A 17,752-nucleotide genomic window follows, 5' to 3' on the forward strand; every position below is an offset into this window, starting at 1 on the left:
CACATGTCTCCCCCCTGCTCCGCTCCCTCCACTGGCTCCCGGTCGCTGCCCGCACAGAATACAAAACTCTGATGCTGGCATTCAAAGCAACCAAAGGTATGGCTCCCCCATATCTTACAAGTATGATTGAACCCTACAAACCCTCCCGCGCACTCAGATCAGCCAACGCAGGGAAGCTGGAAGTACCCTCACTAAAAACGCCGGGACAACGCTCCACACGTCCCAAACTCTTCTCCCTTCTGGCTCCAAAACTGTGGAATGCACTTCCCATTGCAGTCAGAACTGCAGCATCACTCCCAATCTTCCGCCGTAGCCTGAAAACCCACCTTTTCAGACTCCATCATGGCCCATAGCACTTACCCTAACCCCTTAGATAGCATTTATGTTGGCTTAGATAGCATTTGATACAGACTTATAGCATGTTATGTAGACAGCACTATAATTGTATTGTATTTAGTCATAGCACGCCATAGTACATATGTATAGCATAGTAGTAAATATGTATAGTTTATATGTATAGTGTATGTATAGTTTCATTATATAGATATTCCACTGTTACTTTCTTAGCTTACGCATGTTTCATGATAAATACTTTTATGTGATGTATTCCCATGCTTTTGTTCTTGCTTAAATGTAAGTCGCTCTGGATTAAGAGCGTCTGCTAAATGCCTAAATTGTAAATTGTAAATTGTAATTCCAATCATTCGTTTTGCAAGAGTAACACTCATTGGGCTAAATTCGTCCATAGCCAAATGTACCCAAATGTGATGACCTCATCACAAATGTCACAAATCACAAATGTGATGACCTCATCACATTTGTATTTGTATTTTAAGATGCAGGTTATTATTAGTATTATGTAGGGGGCTTCAAGCCAGTTATACAGATAACTATGATAGATAACATTCAATTACACAGGGAAGCCATACCATTATAATACAATCTCAGATTTATTTTATAGTAGCTTGTTAGACAGTGTCTTGTTTTATTTAGACGTGGTAAAGTCTGTATAGTCAGTAGTCACATAGCTGGTGTCTTTTACAACCCTGGAGCAATGTGTGAACACACGTTTAACTATGCCATCTGTTAGCCTAGACCGTGCATCTGCGTGGTGTAAGGTTCAGAGACAGGTGATGATAAACAATACAGTTTCATTGTGAGTCAACTCAGAGTAAGCATGCTTCTTTGCATACATTTTCATTGATTTAGATTTTTAACCAAGTTTAACCGTAGCACCACCCACATAATCCAGTCCCTCTGCCTCCTCCTTTAAGACCACCCCCTTGTCCTATTCCCTCCCCCTCCTTATAAAAGGACAGCCCATGGCTCTGCCCTTTTGTTTACAAAATGACAAATTGGTGTCTGTAATGTAACAAGAACTCATGTTTTTGTGAATGTTAGAAGTGAACACTTCCCATATTTCTGAGATATCATATAAGCACCATTATGCACTCATACTGCCATCATCCATGTATATGCATATAATCCACGCATCCATACCATATCAGATCTGTTTTTTCAGATTTTTTATAATCATTTATTTATTTCCTCCAATTATATTGACCCTATTGTCACAATCAGCTCAGCTCATCATCCAATTAAATCATAGTTTAACAGCAGAAACAATTAGTTTGATAGATCATTTAGCATGAATAATTTTATTAATTTGCCAATATATTGTAGGCTATTGATTTCCTCCAGCTAAGCACCCTGGCATTAAAACTGTCCTTTATTGACACAAAACACTTGCACTGCCCTAGGCACATGATGCTCTGGACAGAAGACTCTCCCCTCTTGCTCTGATCAAACTCAATTTACAACATGAATGTTCCTTCTGACTGCATTGAGTTTCAGCAAAAGTCGCCAGATTTAAAGAAACAAGCGGCCAAGTCCACAAAAATAAGTCACAGAAATTGCCTTGAATATTTATGAAAACGTTCCAACAACACCAATCCTTTTACCAACATATTAAACTGAGGGTCCTTCACATGAACCATTGGTCAAGTCAACCACATCTCCCCTGAAAGTTACTTATATGAAAACAAGCCCAAGTCACTTGTAATAGCCAGTACATGGCAACATGACTTCCAGCGCGACACAACAACAGATTCTAATTCTTGACTTTACAGCCTCGTATACGTATTTTAGGACCTACATATTGACTACAACAGCCAACAAGAATGCACTGTGACACTACACTCTGTATCAAAGCCCGATCACTGTGATTATAAAAGAAACAACCTACTCCTTGATAACAACAAGAGCAACTACAGCTGAGGACTGAGGACAGCTGAGGACTGAGGACCCGACGTGAACATTTACTTGCTTCCAATCTAACGAAAAACAGTCTGCTCTGCTGTGAACTGGTAATGTGTGAAATGACTGTTTGAAAATCTGCCACACAGTTAGGCACAGAGCAACAAACTGGCTCGCTGGCAGGCTGCGCCGTTCAGTTCACACGTGTGTATGTGGCAGGCAGCTCCGCCCACAGAGGTTGTCATATTTAGAAATATATATAGAGGGGGAGGTGCGTGTGTGCGTGCAATTTTTTTACGTCACACTATCCGTGTTTATATCATTGGCCTGTATGACCGTCAAGTGTTCAGCCTCCAGGAAGAAACCCTAAATACAAAGTTATTACACCATTGCACATAAAAATGACTCCAGGGTGTCTAATGAAGTACTGTCACCCCATAGACACATGAAAAGCTGGAAAATACTAAAATTGTGGCATTCCATCTTTAATAATTGTCAAATTCCACTACGAGACGGCTTCCCCAGAACAGTCTGCAGTGGTGGAATTACTCAAATGTTTTACTTAAGTAAAAGTATCAATGCTGCAAGTAAAAGTTTGTAATTAAAAATGTACTTGAGTAAAAGTATTGGTATCAATATGTACTTAAAGTACCAAAAGTAGAATTATGCAAAATGTCCAATTTCACACATTTAAAATTTTGAAAATAGCAGATCTACAAGCTCACAGTGCATCTAAATGTACATAGGCTTAAAGTGGGTAATATATGTTTTGTCATAATAATAATCAAAATGTTGAGTTTAATAATAATTGTAGTTGAGTTAAACGAACAATATTTGCCTTTGAGGTGTAGAATTAAAAGTACCACCGTTAAAGACCCATTCCTCATTTCAGCATGATACAGTGTCACACAAAAGCAGCAAAATAGCACATCTAAACTGAAAGTGAAAGTGTCTTTCTGGGTTTAAATGTTTTTTTTTTAATCAATAAAAATAATTAACAAGATCTTATGTGACTAAAATATTTACTACTATCGATCCAATGGAGAAAAAAATCCATTTCCTGAAAAGTAATAGTTTCCATCCGACAGCGACGACATGCACACCCGGTGTCACAAATTGAGTTCATCCGGCTGCCTGCCTGCCTGCCTGATCCCCCAAAAGAAATCATTCCATCCTGTAGTCAGTGGCTGCATGATGGCTTTTTCAAATCACTGCAAGTACGCTCGAGAGTGGGAGTGTGTGGGTATATTTATTGAGTTTTATCGAGAGTATATCATTAGCACGAAGTAGTTTGCCCCAGTAATAACAATCATGCAACATGGATTGATGTGTGCCCGTGGGAGGATATGGGTAAGAGCAGAGATGGAGATAAGGAGGGAAGATCAGCGCTTGAAAGAAACGGCAAGATAAAGGGATATAGAATAGACAGGGACAGAGTAAACAATCAACAACAGGAAATAGCCTGAGGGAAAAAAAGGAAGATGGAAAAAAGGCATTGTCGTCAATTCTACAGCCAGAACTGGCCGTAGAATTGACCAGCAAGAATATTTGATCTTAGATTTTTATTCATTTAATTATTTTAAGATATTTTTGGGGATTTTTCTGCCTGTAATGTCATAGGGTACAGTAAGATGACAGGAAATGGGGGGAGAGAGATGGGGAGTGACACACAGCAAAGGTCGTCAGGATCGGGATTACAGCCTACTTTGCCCGGACCGCTAGGCTGGCCCGCAGGCCTGGGCCTTTATAATAATATGAAATAAACAAATTACTATTTTCTAAAAACAAAACCTATTTATAGGCTATAATGCTCCACCTGTCTTTGATCCTTGCTAAAAGCATGTCATACGCCGAGACCACTGACGTAGTGGTCCGGGCACCTATAGGCTACAAAATTACCTGACAGCACATCGCAGGTGTCACACACCAGAAATGGCCGTTCTGCAGCGCTTTGTGAGCTTGTAGTTCAATCACTCATCCCAGGAGGACGGACTACTAATCTCACCAGCAAAATGGTTCAAATTAGCCTTTGATTATGTTCTGGCCCGTCATCTAATGGCTCAGAAAAAGAAAACTGGACGAATGCCAGACTTACTTGCCGATACCCCAGAAAAGACGCAGAAGGGAATTTAACTCAGAGAGACAAGTGAGGGCAGCAGGAGAAACATGATTGATTTTTGTGTCATTTTCCGTAGAAGATTTTGTTTGCGCTCTTATTAAGTAATACACATGTAACAGCAAATTCTGTTAATGAACACCTGCCTGCAATCAGTCATGCAGCAAACTTAGGTAAATGTTGTGCTTGTGAAAAATAGCAGGCAGATGGCAGTGGAGCTGCCAGTGGACTGGGCACTGTAGCGTCCTCCACATTACATCCAGCCAGCTGTGGAGAATGGTACCAGTAGCACCGCAGCTTGTGCCAAAACGAATGGCCAGAACTCGATGAGGTACTGTAGACCCAACTGCAGTTTCACAACGACAAGAAGGTGTTGCAAGTTGAGGCAACGGGAACTCCCGCTGTGGTCAGGTATTTATATACAATTTTTTTTAGACCTGTTTTTAGTCAGGGGTTCAGTTAGGGGTTCTGTTTTTACTAGGGTTCTTGCTCAAGGACACTTCACCAAGAACCCTTTTTGGTGTTAGCATTATGCTTTGCTTTAGCTATTGAAAAATAGCAGATCTACAAGCTCATAGCGCGCCACCGAGTGGCAGATCACTTGCAAATAACAGCTTGGACAGTCAGTTACAGTAGTTCTCAGATCATGTCTGAGAAACGTATATCGGATGTGTCTGCCAAATGAACAGAGCCTAGTAATATTCATGAGCAGACAGATCTTTCTCTGTCTGCACTATGGATTTGAATGCAGATATTCACTGTTTTGCGTTGGCTGGCAAGGAAAGGACAGCAACACCATTTTTCTTCAAGCTGTGTAATCTTCTCATAATAAATTATGACATTAAAAGAGCTCCCACCCTGAGGGACAAACTCATGCACAGCTACCTTCCACCTGTTAAAAAGCAGACCTGGCTTAACAAACCATTAGGTAGGTATGTTCAAGTGCACGTGTTGCCCCCACTGCTCCAGTGTCTCACAGACTAAATCATTTATAGATTTCAAAACACAGAAAACCTATAAGATTAACGATTTCATCAATTGCAATACTACTCACGTAATATAGGCTATCGTATATATTGCCCCCCAGCATACTACAGTGTACGTTGTTTTCGTCCATGCAATGTAAGAACAGGGAATAATAACCTTCCAAACATCGGATTTTGTGTCATTTTGAGCAGAAAAAGGAGCGTGCGCACACATTCATGTCGGATTCGCATTTAGACTGTTCTACCATGTGAGTAAAAAAAAACAAAAAAATACGAATTTGGTTAAAGGTCTACACAATTACAGAATGTAGAAGAACTGTTATTTTGATCAATGTTTGTCTGTTATCTCATCATATTAAGATATCAGCACATCAGATCATATCAGCATGAAATTAAAGCAAAGTCATATATCAAAACTGTTTTGCACACTGTTTTCCACCCGACAGCAACGATATCCATCTGGGGCTCTCACATAAAACCTCTGATGTTCAAGTTCACGCATGTCTACTCCCTTGTACGCTTTGAGAGGCTTCTCAGACTCTATGTAGCGGGGGCAGCGCTGTAGTGGGGTCGGGAGGAAGTGCCGTGGTATTTCTCCTCAGCATGTTCCCCTGTTAGCTGCCACAACAAGTCAACTACAACAGTGGTTCCCAACGGGCGGTCCGGAGAACCCCCAGGGGTCCTCGACGGGGTTCCCCAGATACATTTGTGAATATACCGTAGCATAAAAATATGTTCAACCACTTTAACCCATTCTGACCTGAGATCAGATTCTAAAAATGTCTTCTACATCCTGACAGTTTTCAAAAATAGCAGACCTACAAGCTCGTAGCGCGCGCTATGAGCTTGTAGATCTGCTATTTTTCAATAGCTAAAGCATGTCATGATGCTAACACCAAAAGGGGTTCCCGCCCAAAATGGGTTAAACCTATAAACATTGGCCATTTGAAAACAGCCAAATTACGGTAAAACGTGTTGAAAAGAATGGCTAATTTTGAAATATGTTTTGTAGTTTGCAATTTAGGCGTTTAGTAGACTTACAACAAGCAATGTAAACACAATGCAGAGAGACAGTGTAATGCCTCAGTGAACTGTATAGGATAACGAGTAAACCAAGAACCTAGGATCAGTCTAAACAATATACAGTATAGGCCTACTGTAGAAATTATAATCTGTACATTGAAAACTATTATAGGATACCAAGTAAACAATAAACCTGGTATCCGTCTAAATAACCTGCTGAGATCCTACACACAGCATAGGACTTACCTGGGAAGAAGAGAAGCTCGGTCTTGCCTGGGTTCAGCTTGAGGTGGTGAGAGGACATCCAATGTGAGATGTCAGCCAGACATGTGGCGATGCACTCTTCCACCTGAGTGACAGAGAGAGAGAGGGGGGGGGGGGGGGGGGGGGGTTGAGTGTCATTGGCATAACAGTGATATGAGCGCTTATGAGCAGAGATTACAGAGCCAAGAGATTTAGTGTAGGGAGAAAAGGAGCGGGGCCAAGTTCATGTCCCTGTACGGGTGTCACGCAAATCCTTTATGGGGGGCTCAGGCACAAAATATGTTCAGAGTCTACGGCGAAAATGTAGGCATGTAACGGTACACTCAACTCACACTCAACTCACGATACGTATCACGATATGAGGTTCACGATACGATTTTTCACGATATTTTCAACACAATTATTTTCCAGACAAAATGACAGATTTTTTTTTAAATGATTTATCTTCCCCCCAAGCTTTTTTCACAATTTTTATTTAACTACATTGCAAAAGTAGCATTACTTTTCATGTAAAATTACTTAATTTCTGTGCAACAACTGTAAACATGCTTTCATGTTTAAACCTAGCTCGAGTTAACATTTCTTCTTTTCTTTGATGGCATCTTAGGATAGATGTAGACCTATTTGACAGTGCAGAAACATAATTGCCTTCTTTGATGTATTAATTAGCATCAATAACGACCATCACCTGTGTCACAGACACATACAGCTCCCCTCTGCAGGCCTCTCTACTACTGAAAGTGACTGCATGGAGTCTGTCTCATTTCTCTCCAAAAGCACGTGAATATGATGGAATTATGAATACAGAATCTCAAAAACTTATACAGTCCCTGAGAGACGCCCCTGTGGGAACATTCAACACCGCAGCTGGCCAGGTTTTTCAGTGTTTTGTTTTTACCACCTTCATCCATTTAAAAAAGTTATAATGAAAAATGCAGCAGGAGACGCTTTCAAAACAAAGCAAATCGCGAGCACAACTTCTCTTGGGCAGGTCATTTAGGGTCAGGATAAATACAATGGGTAGAGGTGAACACAGAGGCGAAGCAACCAGTCTGTGTGGGTTCACTAACTGGCAACACAGCTAAGGTATTCTTGTACATAATGTGCAAGCAGTACGCTATGTAGAGGGTGTACAACATGCGGTACAGCTGGTCCGTCATCGTGACTGGAGCTCTTCTGCCTTTGAAGAACACACGCTGAGACGCCAACGCACATCTTCACAACTTAACAGTTGGGGGGGGGGGGGGGGAGGCTGGCATGTGTGTGGGGAGAGTGGGCTAAAGCAAGTGGGCTAAAGGGGGGGGGGGGGGATTGTTTTGCAACTGAATGGCTGGAAGAGTTTACATAGTACACATAGTACATGCATAAACTTTCCTAAATGAGTATATCTGGTTTCAGTATTCCTTTATGATATCTTTTTATTATGGTTATTGGTCAGTTTGTATTGGGGGTGGGGTGGGGGTCGCGATACATGGCCAAAGCATTTCCGGGGGTCCCCAGCCAAAAACGTTGAGAACCCCTGGGCTAAGGGATGGAGGAAGGGGGGGAGCTACTGATAGTTGCCATGGCAATGGGAGTCAATGGATCAGCACGCTAGATCAGGTGGCGTGCGGTTCCTCCATGAGCTACAGTAGCTGTGTGAGCGCAGGCCACACATGGATAAATGCACCCAGTTGCCTATAATCACTGTTGGACAGCGGCTCTGGTAGTGTGTGTCTGTGTGTGTGCGCGTGTGTGTGCGTGTACGTGTGTGTGTGTGCGCGCATTCCCATCCTACGTTGGAAACTCATCTAGCTTAAGCCTCCGCCTGGCAGTGAAATCCTCCCACCGGCTTCCTCATGAGTGACAATGTTCTGTCACTGGGCTCTCTCTAGTATACACAAACCCTACAGCACAATGAAAGTGCATCTAACATGAAGTGGGGAGGAAAAGGAGCTCCGGCAGTGAGAACATGTGGTGAAGGCCAAACACATAATACCACATGGACGCATCAACCTCCCAATCAATAAGTTATACATAGACGCAGGGCAGGCCATGCGTTATGCAACGAGGCAACCTAGATCAAATCAATGGCAGACTGGTTAAGGAAAGGCCTTGAATATCATCGCCAAATATCATTGCAGATTGGATAGCCGAGAACTAGAAGGCTGGAACTGAACAAGACAAGAGCTGAGTTTGGTATAGTCTAAGGAAGTGTGTGGGCTGGTGTGAATGGCGTGTGTGTGTGTGTGTGTGTGTGTGTGTGTGTGTGTGTGTGTGTGTGTGTGTGTGTGTGTGTGTGTGTGTGTGTGTGTGTGTGTGTGTGTGTGTGTGTGTGTGTGTGTGTGTGTGTGTGTGTGTGTGAGGTAGGCTGGATGTTGGAGCTAGTATCAGATTCTGCGAGTCATATACTCACACATTCTGAAGGGACACAAACGAAATGTTAATCGCCTGGCAACTTTACTGTATAAATGGGGCACAGCACAGACATTTCGCTCCCTCCAGAAAGACACCACCAGAACCCGACAGCAGCACACACAGCGCCGCCGAGTCACCTCCATCTGACGACGGCACAGCAACAACAGCAACAACGGCGGCTACTAATGCAACGCCTACAAAGAAAGCCCCTGCCAGACTGTACCGCGATGATTACATGAAGTTTGGATTCACGTTTACTGGGGATAAAACGTACCCGATTCCGCTGTGTATAGTTTGTGGATTCAAGCTTGCAAACAGCGCATGGTTCCGAGTAAACTGAAGCGCCACCTTCATACCAATCATGATGAACTCGCTACAACAAACACTTTTTCGTGAGCTTGAAAGAAAAAAAGGAGAAAGACACAACGAAGCAGGCAAGTCTCTTATACTTGAAAGAATATCCAGCCAGCGCAATGGCAGTGCTGCTCCCCTTTTCCACAACCTACCTGTGAGCTTATAGCTTTTCAAGCCTGACTTGAAAATGAAGAGCTCCGTGTCTGTTTGTCCAGCATCCAGCCAGGATAAAAACTCTTTGTTCAGGAAAACAAGCTCAATGTTCACACTAAGACAGAACTTGTCAAAAATATTTACTTTTCTTTTTATCAATTGTTTTTTACGATTTTCTTTGTACAAAAGTGCTCAAGTTTAAGACCATTGTATTGTGGCAAAAGATTTTTGTTCTTGTTTTTACAACTCCTTTTTTTATTTAGAAGTATTACTTTGCATTGACAAATTGAACATGTGTGTTGTACATTTTGTATGAGTTTTCAAAAATAAATTGGTGAAACTGAGGCACTGTCTCTGTCCTTTTCTTTCTCTTTAAAGTAATTTGACGAGTGCTGTCATGTGTGTTTTTAAAAGTATATTGGGTTCATATATATATATATATATATATATATATCGTATATTATATATACAGTATATACACACACACCATATATCTAGGTGTGCCCCGAGATTTTTAGGCTATGAAAAGTGTGCCCCGGGACAAAAAAGGTTGAGAGACACTGGTCTAAGGAAGTGTGTGGGCTGGTGTGAATGGCGTGTGTGTGTGTGTGTGTGTGTGTGTGTGTGTGTGTGTGTGTGTGTGTGTGTGTGTGTGTGTGTGTGTGTGTGTGTGTGTGTGTGTGTGTGTGTGTGTGTGTGTGTGTGTGTGAGGTAGGCTGGATGTTGGAGCTAGTATCAGATTCTGCGAGTCATATACTCACACATTCTGAAGGGACACAAACTGTGTTTCTCTCTAACACACAATGAGAGAAAGAGGGAGGGAGGAGGGGGGGGGGGTGGCTCACATTACCGTGACTGAGATGAACACATAAACAAAACAAAACAAATCAGACAGAACCCAAATCGTATATGTGCCGCGGCCGAGATACAATCCTTATCCTATTAGATGGAGTTCACCCAGGGGTCACGCAGGCTGACATTACAACGTTGTTTTCAACCTAAATCGCATACTGAAAATGTCACTTTTGCTCCTGACACTCCAGAGTCACGATCGGTATAGATGAGGGACAGGGGAGTGATTTCGCTAAACCTACAATCCAATTTTCAATCTGTTCCAGGTTCCGCATGTCTGCCTGAAAAAACAGTAATTATCACATACTATATCCTGCGCACCCTAAACCCTTATCATATAGCAATCATCTTTTTTCAAACTCTATACAGCCTATCTAAATTACTACTGATATGGCACCTGGTTCTGAATAGAGACTTTCTGGGGATGTGGAGGACCAATGACCTTGTGCAGCTCAACATATCATCCTATCAGCTGCCCTGGCTATGCTGTTTGGGCTTGTTTACTATTCAACTGCATGCTCAAGTTCACGAATCAGTGATTGCATGGCTGTCGTCGGGGATTACGGCTGCTGGCTTGGGTAGTTTTTCATTTGAGTACACTACAACATCAAGAAAACACACCCACCCCCTTAGCCGAAGAGATCCATCTGCCTTGCATAGAAAAGCAAGTACTGTACATGTACATCCTAACCTATACTTACGTATATACAGGCATCTGTGTGTGTATTATTCCACAGCTTTAGATGAATTAAACGCCTTGCGGCTCCTATGGCTGACAGACGTCGTGTCTTCTCCAGCCATATTCTACAAGCTCACAGCGTGCAGCGCTACAACACAACGTGTGAGCTTGTAGATCTGCTATTTTCAGCGTGTAACTATAAGTAAGCATAACAGATGCCGACTTGGAGGATGAATCATCATATGGCGTCGGGGTAACGCTTCATGACAATTTCGCACAGCTATATTATGTTCAATATCTAAGCTCTTTATCCCATAAATGGCGTATCCGGTGTGATTTTGTTAGATGCTGCGGAGGGGGCGGAATCCTCTTTACTTTCATCTTTATGAGGTCAGTGCAGTGGAAATGGACAGAGCTCAGGCAGCATGACGCGGCCTAATAAAGACAGGGAGAGACATGGAAGTGAGGCAAAGACGGCATGATTGGGTGGCAAGAGGAACTGTAGATGAAAGGAAATGCGAAGTGTGTATCGGGGAGAAACCTAGAGAAGATGAGAAGCTCCCAGGATGTGATAGAACATGGCGAGAGAGAGAGAGACTTGTGGATGAGAGCGTGACATGTTTGATGCTCTGCTCCAAAAGAGGCGCTCGGTTCTCTCATCACATGGATTAGGGGAAAGATTTCCTGTCTCTCGCTAAGGTATTGAGCCACACCGAGGTGCACTTGTTATCAAGACCTGGCATCGTCTCCGAGATGGACCGGGCTTTGCTTCCGTCTCCCCGCCTCACCCGCAAACTGCGCTTCCCTGTGAGCCAACGGTGACGTGCCCGGCAGCGGTGCTGCCTGCCCAAGCCACAGGGTTCTCTGTGACTTTGGAGGCACAGCTGTCTAGGGGGGGGGGGGGGGGGGGGGGTTATTCAGATCTGTCAGAACGAGCCTGTTCCAGTGCCCTCCCGCTCCATCATCTTTTAGAAATGAAGCAGGCATGCACAAGCGGACCCCTGCCAGCCTCCATCCTCGGGGCAGAGCACGGCCCCCCAAACAACATCTCTGCAGGGCTGCCCAAAGAAAAGTGTTGATGCCATCAAATTGGGTGACAGCTGCTCAGTTATGTTAACAGAGCGCAGACGCAAGAGCCTAGGTTGATTTCCAATCACCCCCTCTGACATCTGAACTCAGCGGTCTCCGGAGGGCAGCGTGGCTGACAGAGAGCCAGACAGCTCCACTCCACTAGGAGTTTGAACTCTTTGCCCCGTCGAGGCGATGGATGTGCAGGCTGAAATAGGACAGGGAAGGAATGGGCAGAAGGAGGATGGGTGAGGAGAAAGGGATGGGGTTGGGAGTCTGGGGTCGCTCTCAGAGAAGAGGCCCTGTCAATATCCTGTCGTGGCAGCCTCGGAGAGCTGGGCATGATGGAAATAATGGCAGAGATAACACAAGACAGACAAGTTTGCTTAGCTCCTCAGGCTAGAAAACAACTGCAAGTTATAGGTTTGTTAAATTGCTCTCAGTATGGTGAGGGGGGGCCGTTGGTTTGAATTGACTGTTAGTGTGTGGAGACACAATGGGCATCTATGCAATAATCACAGAGACATATGGTTATTTTGCTCTGTGGTTTTAGGTCGCCACAGGAGCTCTGTTTTCGGTCTCCACAGGGGCTCTGTACAAGTCTGTGGAGCAAAGTCTAACAAGTGAAATTGTAGGTCAGAGACCGGAAGGTTATGGTCTGATTGGAAACTAATTTAATAACCTCACTTTTGGTAAACAGCTTAAGGAGGACTAAATTGTTCAAAGTCTGAGGTTTTTACAGATGAGCGGATACACATCACCCTGGCTTTCCTGTCAAATGAACTATACGCCAGACTCTTAAACGAAACCCAACGCTTATTTGACAATACTCCTCTCCCCTATATCTTTTAATATGGCAGGAGGCTCAAGCTGACCTGTGAGTGCAGATAGCGTATAGGAAATGCTCTCTATTTGGGCAAATAAATTGTCCGGTGAACCAGAGCGCACCGTCGTCTGTGAAAATGGCAATGACAGCCAACACCATTCCACTTCAGCACGTCTAATGCATGTTAAGGGGCCAGGGCTGGGAAATTAAAATGCATATCAATTACTGCTCGGCTCCTGCTGCGACTGGTAAAGGGGCGTAGTGTTTTAAGGGCAAAAACCTCTGTATCATCAAATATGCATTGAGAACCATTCACGGGCAGCGGAAGAGAACTGAGGCGAAAGAGATGGATGTATGAATGTAATTTCCACTGTGTTTTCTACGGCTGCCTTTCAAGACATCAGTTCCCAGGAAAATAACAATGTGCCGACACACATCCAACTGATAACTTCTGTTAAGAAACTCTTATTGCCCTGCAGGTGTCAACTATCAATTCACAACACATTTGCTCGTTCTCCAAACGCCTTCTGGCACTGTTACGTAGCTTTTTGAAAAGATAATGAAACATTTTTATTTCCAAGATATTTTTTCCCCTTTGTTCCCTCTTCTTTCCAATGCCTCCAGCCATATAGTAGGCTACTGCAGCGACATGTATTTTTTTCTGGAAAGCTTCCACACAGGCACAGTAATAAAGCTGCACGTCTCTCTCCCGATGTCTCTTGTATCACATCTTAGACAGTGTATCACAATGAGTGTGCTTAAAGCCCTTCTCCCCACCCCCCCACAACTGATACTGTTGTTTTTTTCCACCCCGAATCCCTGGCACACTGACAGTGCATTCCAAGTTTGCATAAAGCAAGCCTGGGCTTTCTGTGGAATGTTGATTGCAGTACGTTGCCTCTTGCGTGTGCAGTACAGACTACAGACACACTTGGCCCTCTAACTAAATCATCACAGCTAGAATAATGCATGTGTCAAGTGTTTTTTGATCAGCTCAAACAGATGTTTGAGCTGTGCTTCACAATGCCTCTCAACAACGTGTTTTCTTTCCCTTTTTATTCTTTTTCTTTTTCGATCAGATCCAGCTCTTCTTGGGCCCTTGACAATGGATAGAATCAAGCTTCAAGATGCTCATGGATAAAATATATTAATCCACAATCTTCTGCCATTCTGGTGGAGGAAATCCTGCTCTGTGGATCTTCGATATAATGAAAATTGCACAGATGGCAGCGTACACATGGTTCAAATCTCTAAGCTTACAGCTGATTTATTTATTTTTGGGGGGGGGGGGGGGGGGGGGGATTTGAAGCACGTGTGCCGTTCAGTATGAGGGATTCCTGTTCCGCTCCCATGAAGCTCCCCCCGATAGGTTGATAATTGTCTCCACCAGGCCGAAGGCATGTGGGGAGAGTATGTTTTGCACTCCGTCTGTCCGCGTGTCCGTCCGTCCGTTTGTGTGTCCGTTTGTGTGTCCGTGTGTGTGTCCGTGAACAGCTAATCTCGGCCACCGTTAACCCGGTCGATGCCATATTTTGCACACACACTCCCTGGATGCCAACCATGAACCTCTGCCCCAAACTTTCCAGAACGGCCTGTTATAGCGCCACCAGGAGGCCGCTTTGTGCAAAACAAGTTTTTCGATGCCATATTTTGCACACACACTCCCTGGATGCCAACCATCAACCTCTGCCCCAAACTTTCCAGAACGGCCTGTTATAGCGCCACCAGGAGGCCGCTTTGTGCAGAACAAGTTTTTGCACAGTACACCTACAGATTTTGTCCAAACATCACGCAAATTGGTACACAGTCTCTCTAGAGCCATTCAATGAAACGCGTCTTTCAGATTTATCAGACTCCATCCTGATTGGTTAAGATTGGCTTCCAAAGTTCACAGGAGTGCTCAGTTTCAAACAAAATGCTGCAAATCATGAACACATCGCGTGATTTCCGTGAAATTGTGCACCCACATTCCCACTAGGCCGAGGACGAAATGCCACATGAACAATTTCAACTCAGCCTCAAGGTGGCGCTATAACTGGCCGAAAAATGTTTTTACCTCTAACTGCACGGATCTGTGGATAACCTGGTGGAGACCTGTGCCCGGAAGGGCACTTTTTCTAGTTGTATCTGGATCACCTAGAGGACATATAGCCACGTGACATCTTGACCAAAACCTACCTCCCGACATCCACTCTAATCTCGAGGAGAGGCAAAGAAAAGGAAACCTTCAAGGATCACCAATTACTCTAGCACAACTCGGTCCATGCATTGGCGGAGCAGAGGGAAAGATTAGCTCTGGGCAATTTAGGGAACCTTCATATTTCTGACGTGTAAGGGGATGGATATGGACAGCATTGAAGTCCATTGACCGGTGCTCTTCTAACGTAGCCTCATGACTGACCCTGGGTGCTTTTCATTCAACATTTCAACCAATTATGCTGGCAGGAAATTGCAGCAGAAAAGCGCCGGCTCACAAAAATGTAATTCTCTCAATCTATTTTCCCTCACCCCATCTTACCCCCGCTTTCTTCTCTCCTCTCAGAACGATGTGGGTAAAGTATCAGACAAGGCTGGGGGAGAATAGCTCATTTGGAAGCAGAATAAGAGAAAAGATCTACAGTCAGTACGGTTCTGGGAAAGGAGAGATTGCGGGGAAGGAAACCATGCTCACCTCAAAGCTATCTGGCTCCCTTTGATCAGCAGCAACAGTGGCTTAAGAGGAGATTCTCTGGAAGGCTCCCCTAAATCCCTGTGACGCTTTCAAAATCGGCTAGTCCACGTCGGAGCAAATCCAAGAGCACTTCCAAGGTCAGATTAGAACAGCGGTTCTGAAACTTCAGTTTATTTGGACATAGACCACTGCACACAGTAAAACCTGGTTTCCATCCAAATCCATTTAACTCAGAGTGTATAGAAAACTGACCTTTTACACTCTCAGAGTTAATTTCACCTGTAGTTAATTGCATTTGACTGATGTCTGATAAGCTGCTAATTAGACAGCTGGAATGGAAACCAACGTCACTCACACTGGGTCCCCAGGAGTTACTTTTTCTTTTAACCTTTATGTATCCAGGGTAGGTTCCCTGCACAGCTCTGCTTCCCACCTGAGAGCTGTGTACAACAACAGTCTTACAGTACTACTAAGCAGCTCCTTTGGAGCAGTTTGGGTTTAAATGCCTTGACCAAGGGCACTTGGTTGGCCTATAGAGAGGTTGCTTATTCACTTCCCTGACGGTCTGGGGGAGTGAACCGGGCAAACTTCCAGGATGCTTCAATGCATGCTCCTCTCACACGAGTTGCAGAGTTGAGAATTACTGGATGAGAGCACAACAATGAATTCAAAAGATTCCTTCTAGTTTCTGGATGTATAGGGCTATGCTCAAAAGATTCCTTCTAGTTTCTGGATGTATAGGGCTATGCTCAAAGATTCCTTCTAGTTTCTGGATGTATAGGGCTATGCTATGGATGTATAGGGCTATGCTCAAGTCTGTCCTAAATTAACTTTATCGATTCATACGTCTTTATTAGGCTTTCGGGTAATTCCATTTCCTTGCACCAAAATTAGACCACAGTATTGATCAAAATTATCTCCAGGTTCGCATATCCTTCACTTTCACCAAAAAATCTATTCATATGTCATTGGGATTAGACTAATTCCATTTCATGTGATGGATGCCTCCTCCTTAAGCCCAGTAGGTCACCTTTCCCACCACGTCATGCCTGAATTAATTCTCCAGTGTTCCAACGCTGTTGATAGCACATGTACATGCTTACAATGTGTCATGATGGGAAGCATTGTGAGCTTGTAGATCAGATATCAGATATACCAAATCACAACAAAGTTGTCTCAAAAGACCCTTTCCACAGCAGAGCAGAGACCCAACACTTCCCAAACATTTGACACCAGGCCCAGGGGCAACATTGACCATGACAGAGAGAGAGAGAGAGAGAGAGAGAGAGAGAGAGAGAGATGACAGACAGGCATGACTGTCAGGCTTTGGGTTTCTATGACTGAACCAGACAAAAAAGTAACACATTTCCCCAGAGGTGTTGACTATGCACAAACCCCCCCCAGCCTTGTTTGAATTTGAACTGTAAGTGTCACGTCGCTAAAACCAATTGGGAGATTGTGTTCGGGACTGTGTTTGTGAGCGCTTTTGCTCCCTGAGTCACGGTGCCAGGTCGAAGTGTGATTGTGAAATGGGCAGAGAGACAAAGAAAGAGAGAGAGAGAGCGAGAGCGAGAGCGAGAGAGAGAGAGAGAGAGACAAAGAGAGAGAGAAAAAAAAAGAGGAAGACTGATGAGCCTTGGTTTTTATATCGTCAATCAAACTCTCATAGAGTAAATGATTTCTCCACCAGCCCCCGGGGTGATAGATGCCCAGGTGGAAAGGGTGGGCACAATACTCCACTGCTTTTTCAGTGGAGGGCGGAGGTAAGGGTCTGTGTCCACACACGCGCGCACGCACACACACGCACACACACAACTTGTCGTGCTGCACACGTTTTTCCATTTCGGTGCTATACCGCTAACCTAGTGCCCGGGGCCGAAGCCATGATGAATTCCGCCTCCTGGCAGCCCCCCCCCCGTCTGAAAGGAGCGCTCCGCTGGTGAGGTGACGGTACAAAGGGGGGGTGGAGGGGCGGGGATGGATGTCTGGAGAGAGAAGGCCAAAATCAGTGTTGCCAAAATAAGCCCTCGTGGCTCTTCGTCGGGGCCAGTGGTCCGAACAGCGGGGCTAGCCCCCGGGCTAACACTAAAACACTGCTAGCCGGGCA

The 17,752-nt window shown here is 44.2% G+C and overlaps 1 protein-coding gene across 1 annotated transcript in view; it reads right to left on the bottom strand.

The window, feature by feature from the left end:
- plxnb2b (plexin b2b) overlaps nt 1–17,752 on the bottom strand; it is a 235,545-nt gene that overhangs the window by 141,297 nt on the left and 76,496 nt on the right. Inside the window, exon 3 of the mRNA XM_083763407.1 lies at nt 6,628–6,730. Within this exon, the coding sequence (XP_083619533.1) occupies nt 6,628–6,685 (58 nt within the window). The 5' untranslated portion in view covers nt 6,686–6,730. The remainder of the gene's footprint in view (nt 1–6,627; nt 6,731–17,752) is intronic.

The sequence above is a fragment of the Protomyctophum parallelum genome (genome assembly GCF_964188405.1).
Source record: "Protomyctophum parallelum genome assembly, chromosome: 4".
Lineage (NCBI taxonomy): Eukaryota > Metazoa > Chordata > Actinopteri > Myctophiformes > Myctophidae > Protomyctophum > Protomyctophum parallelum.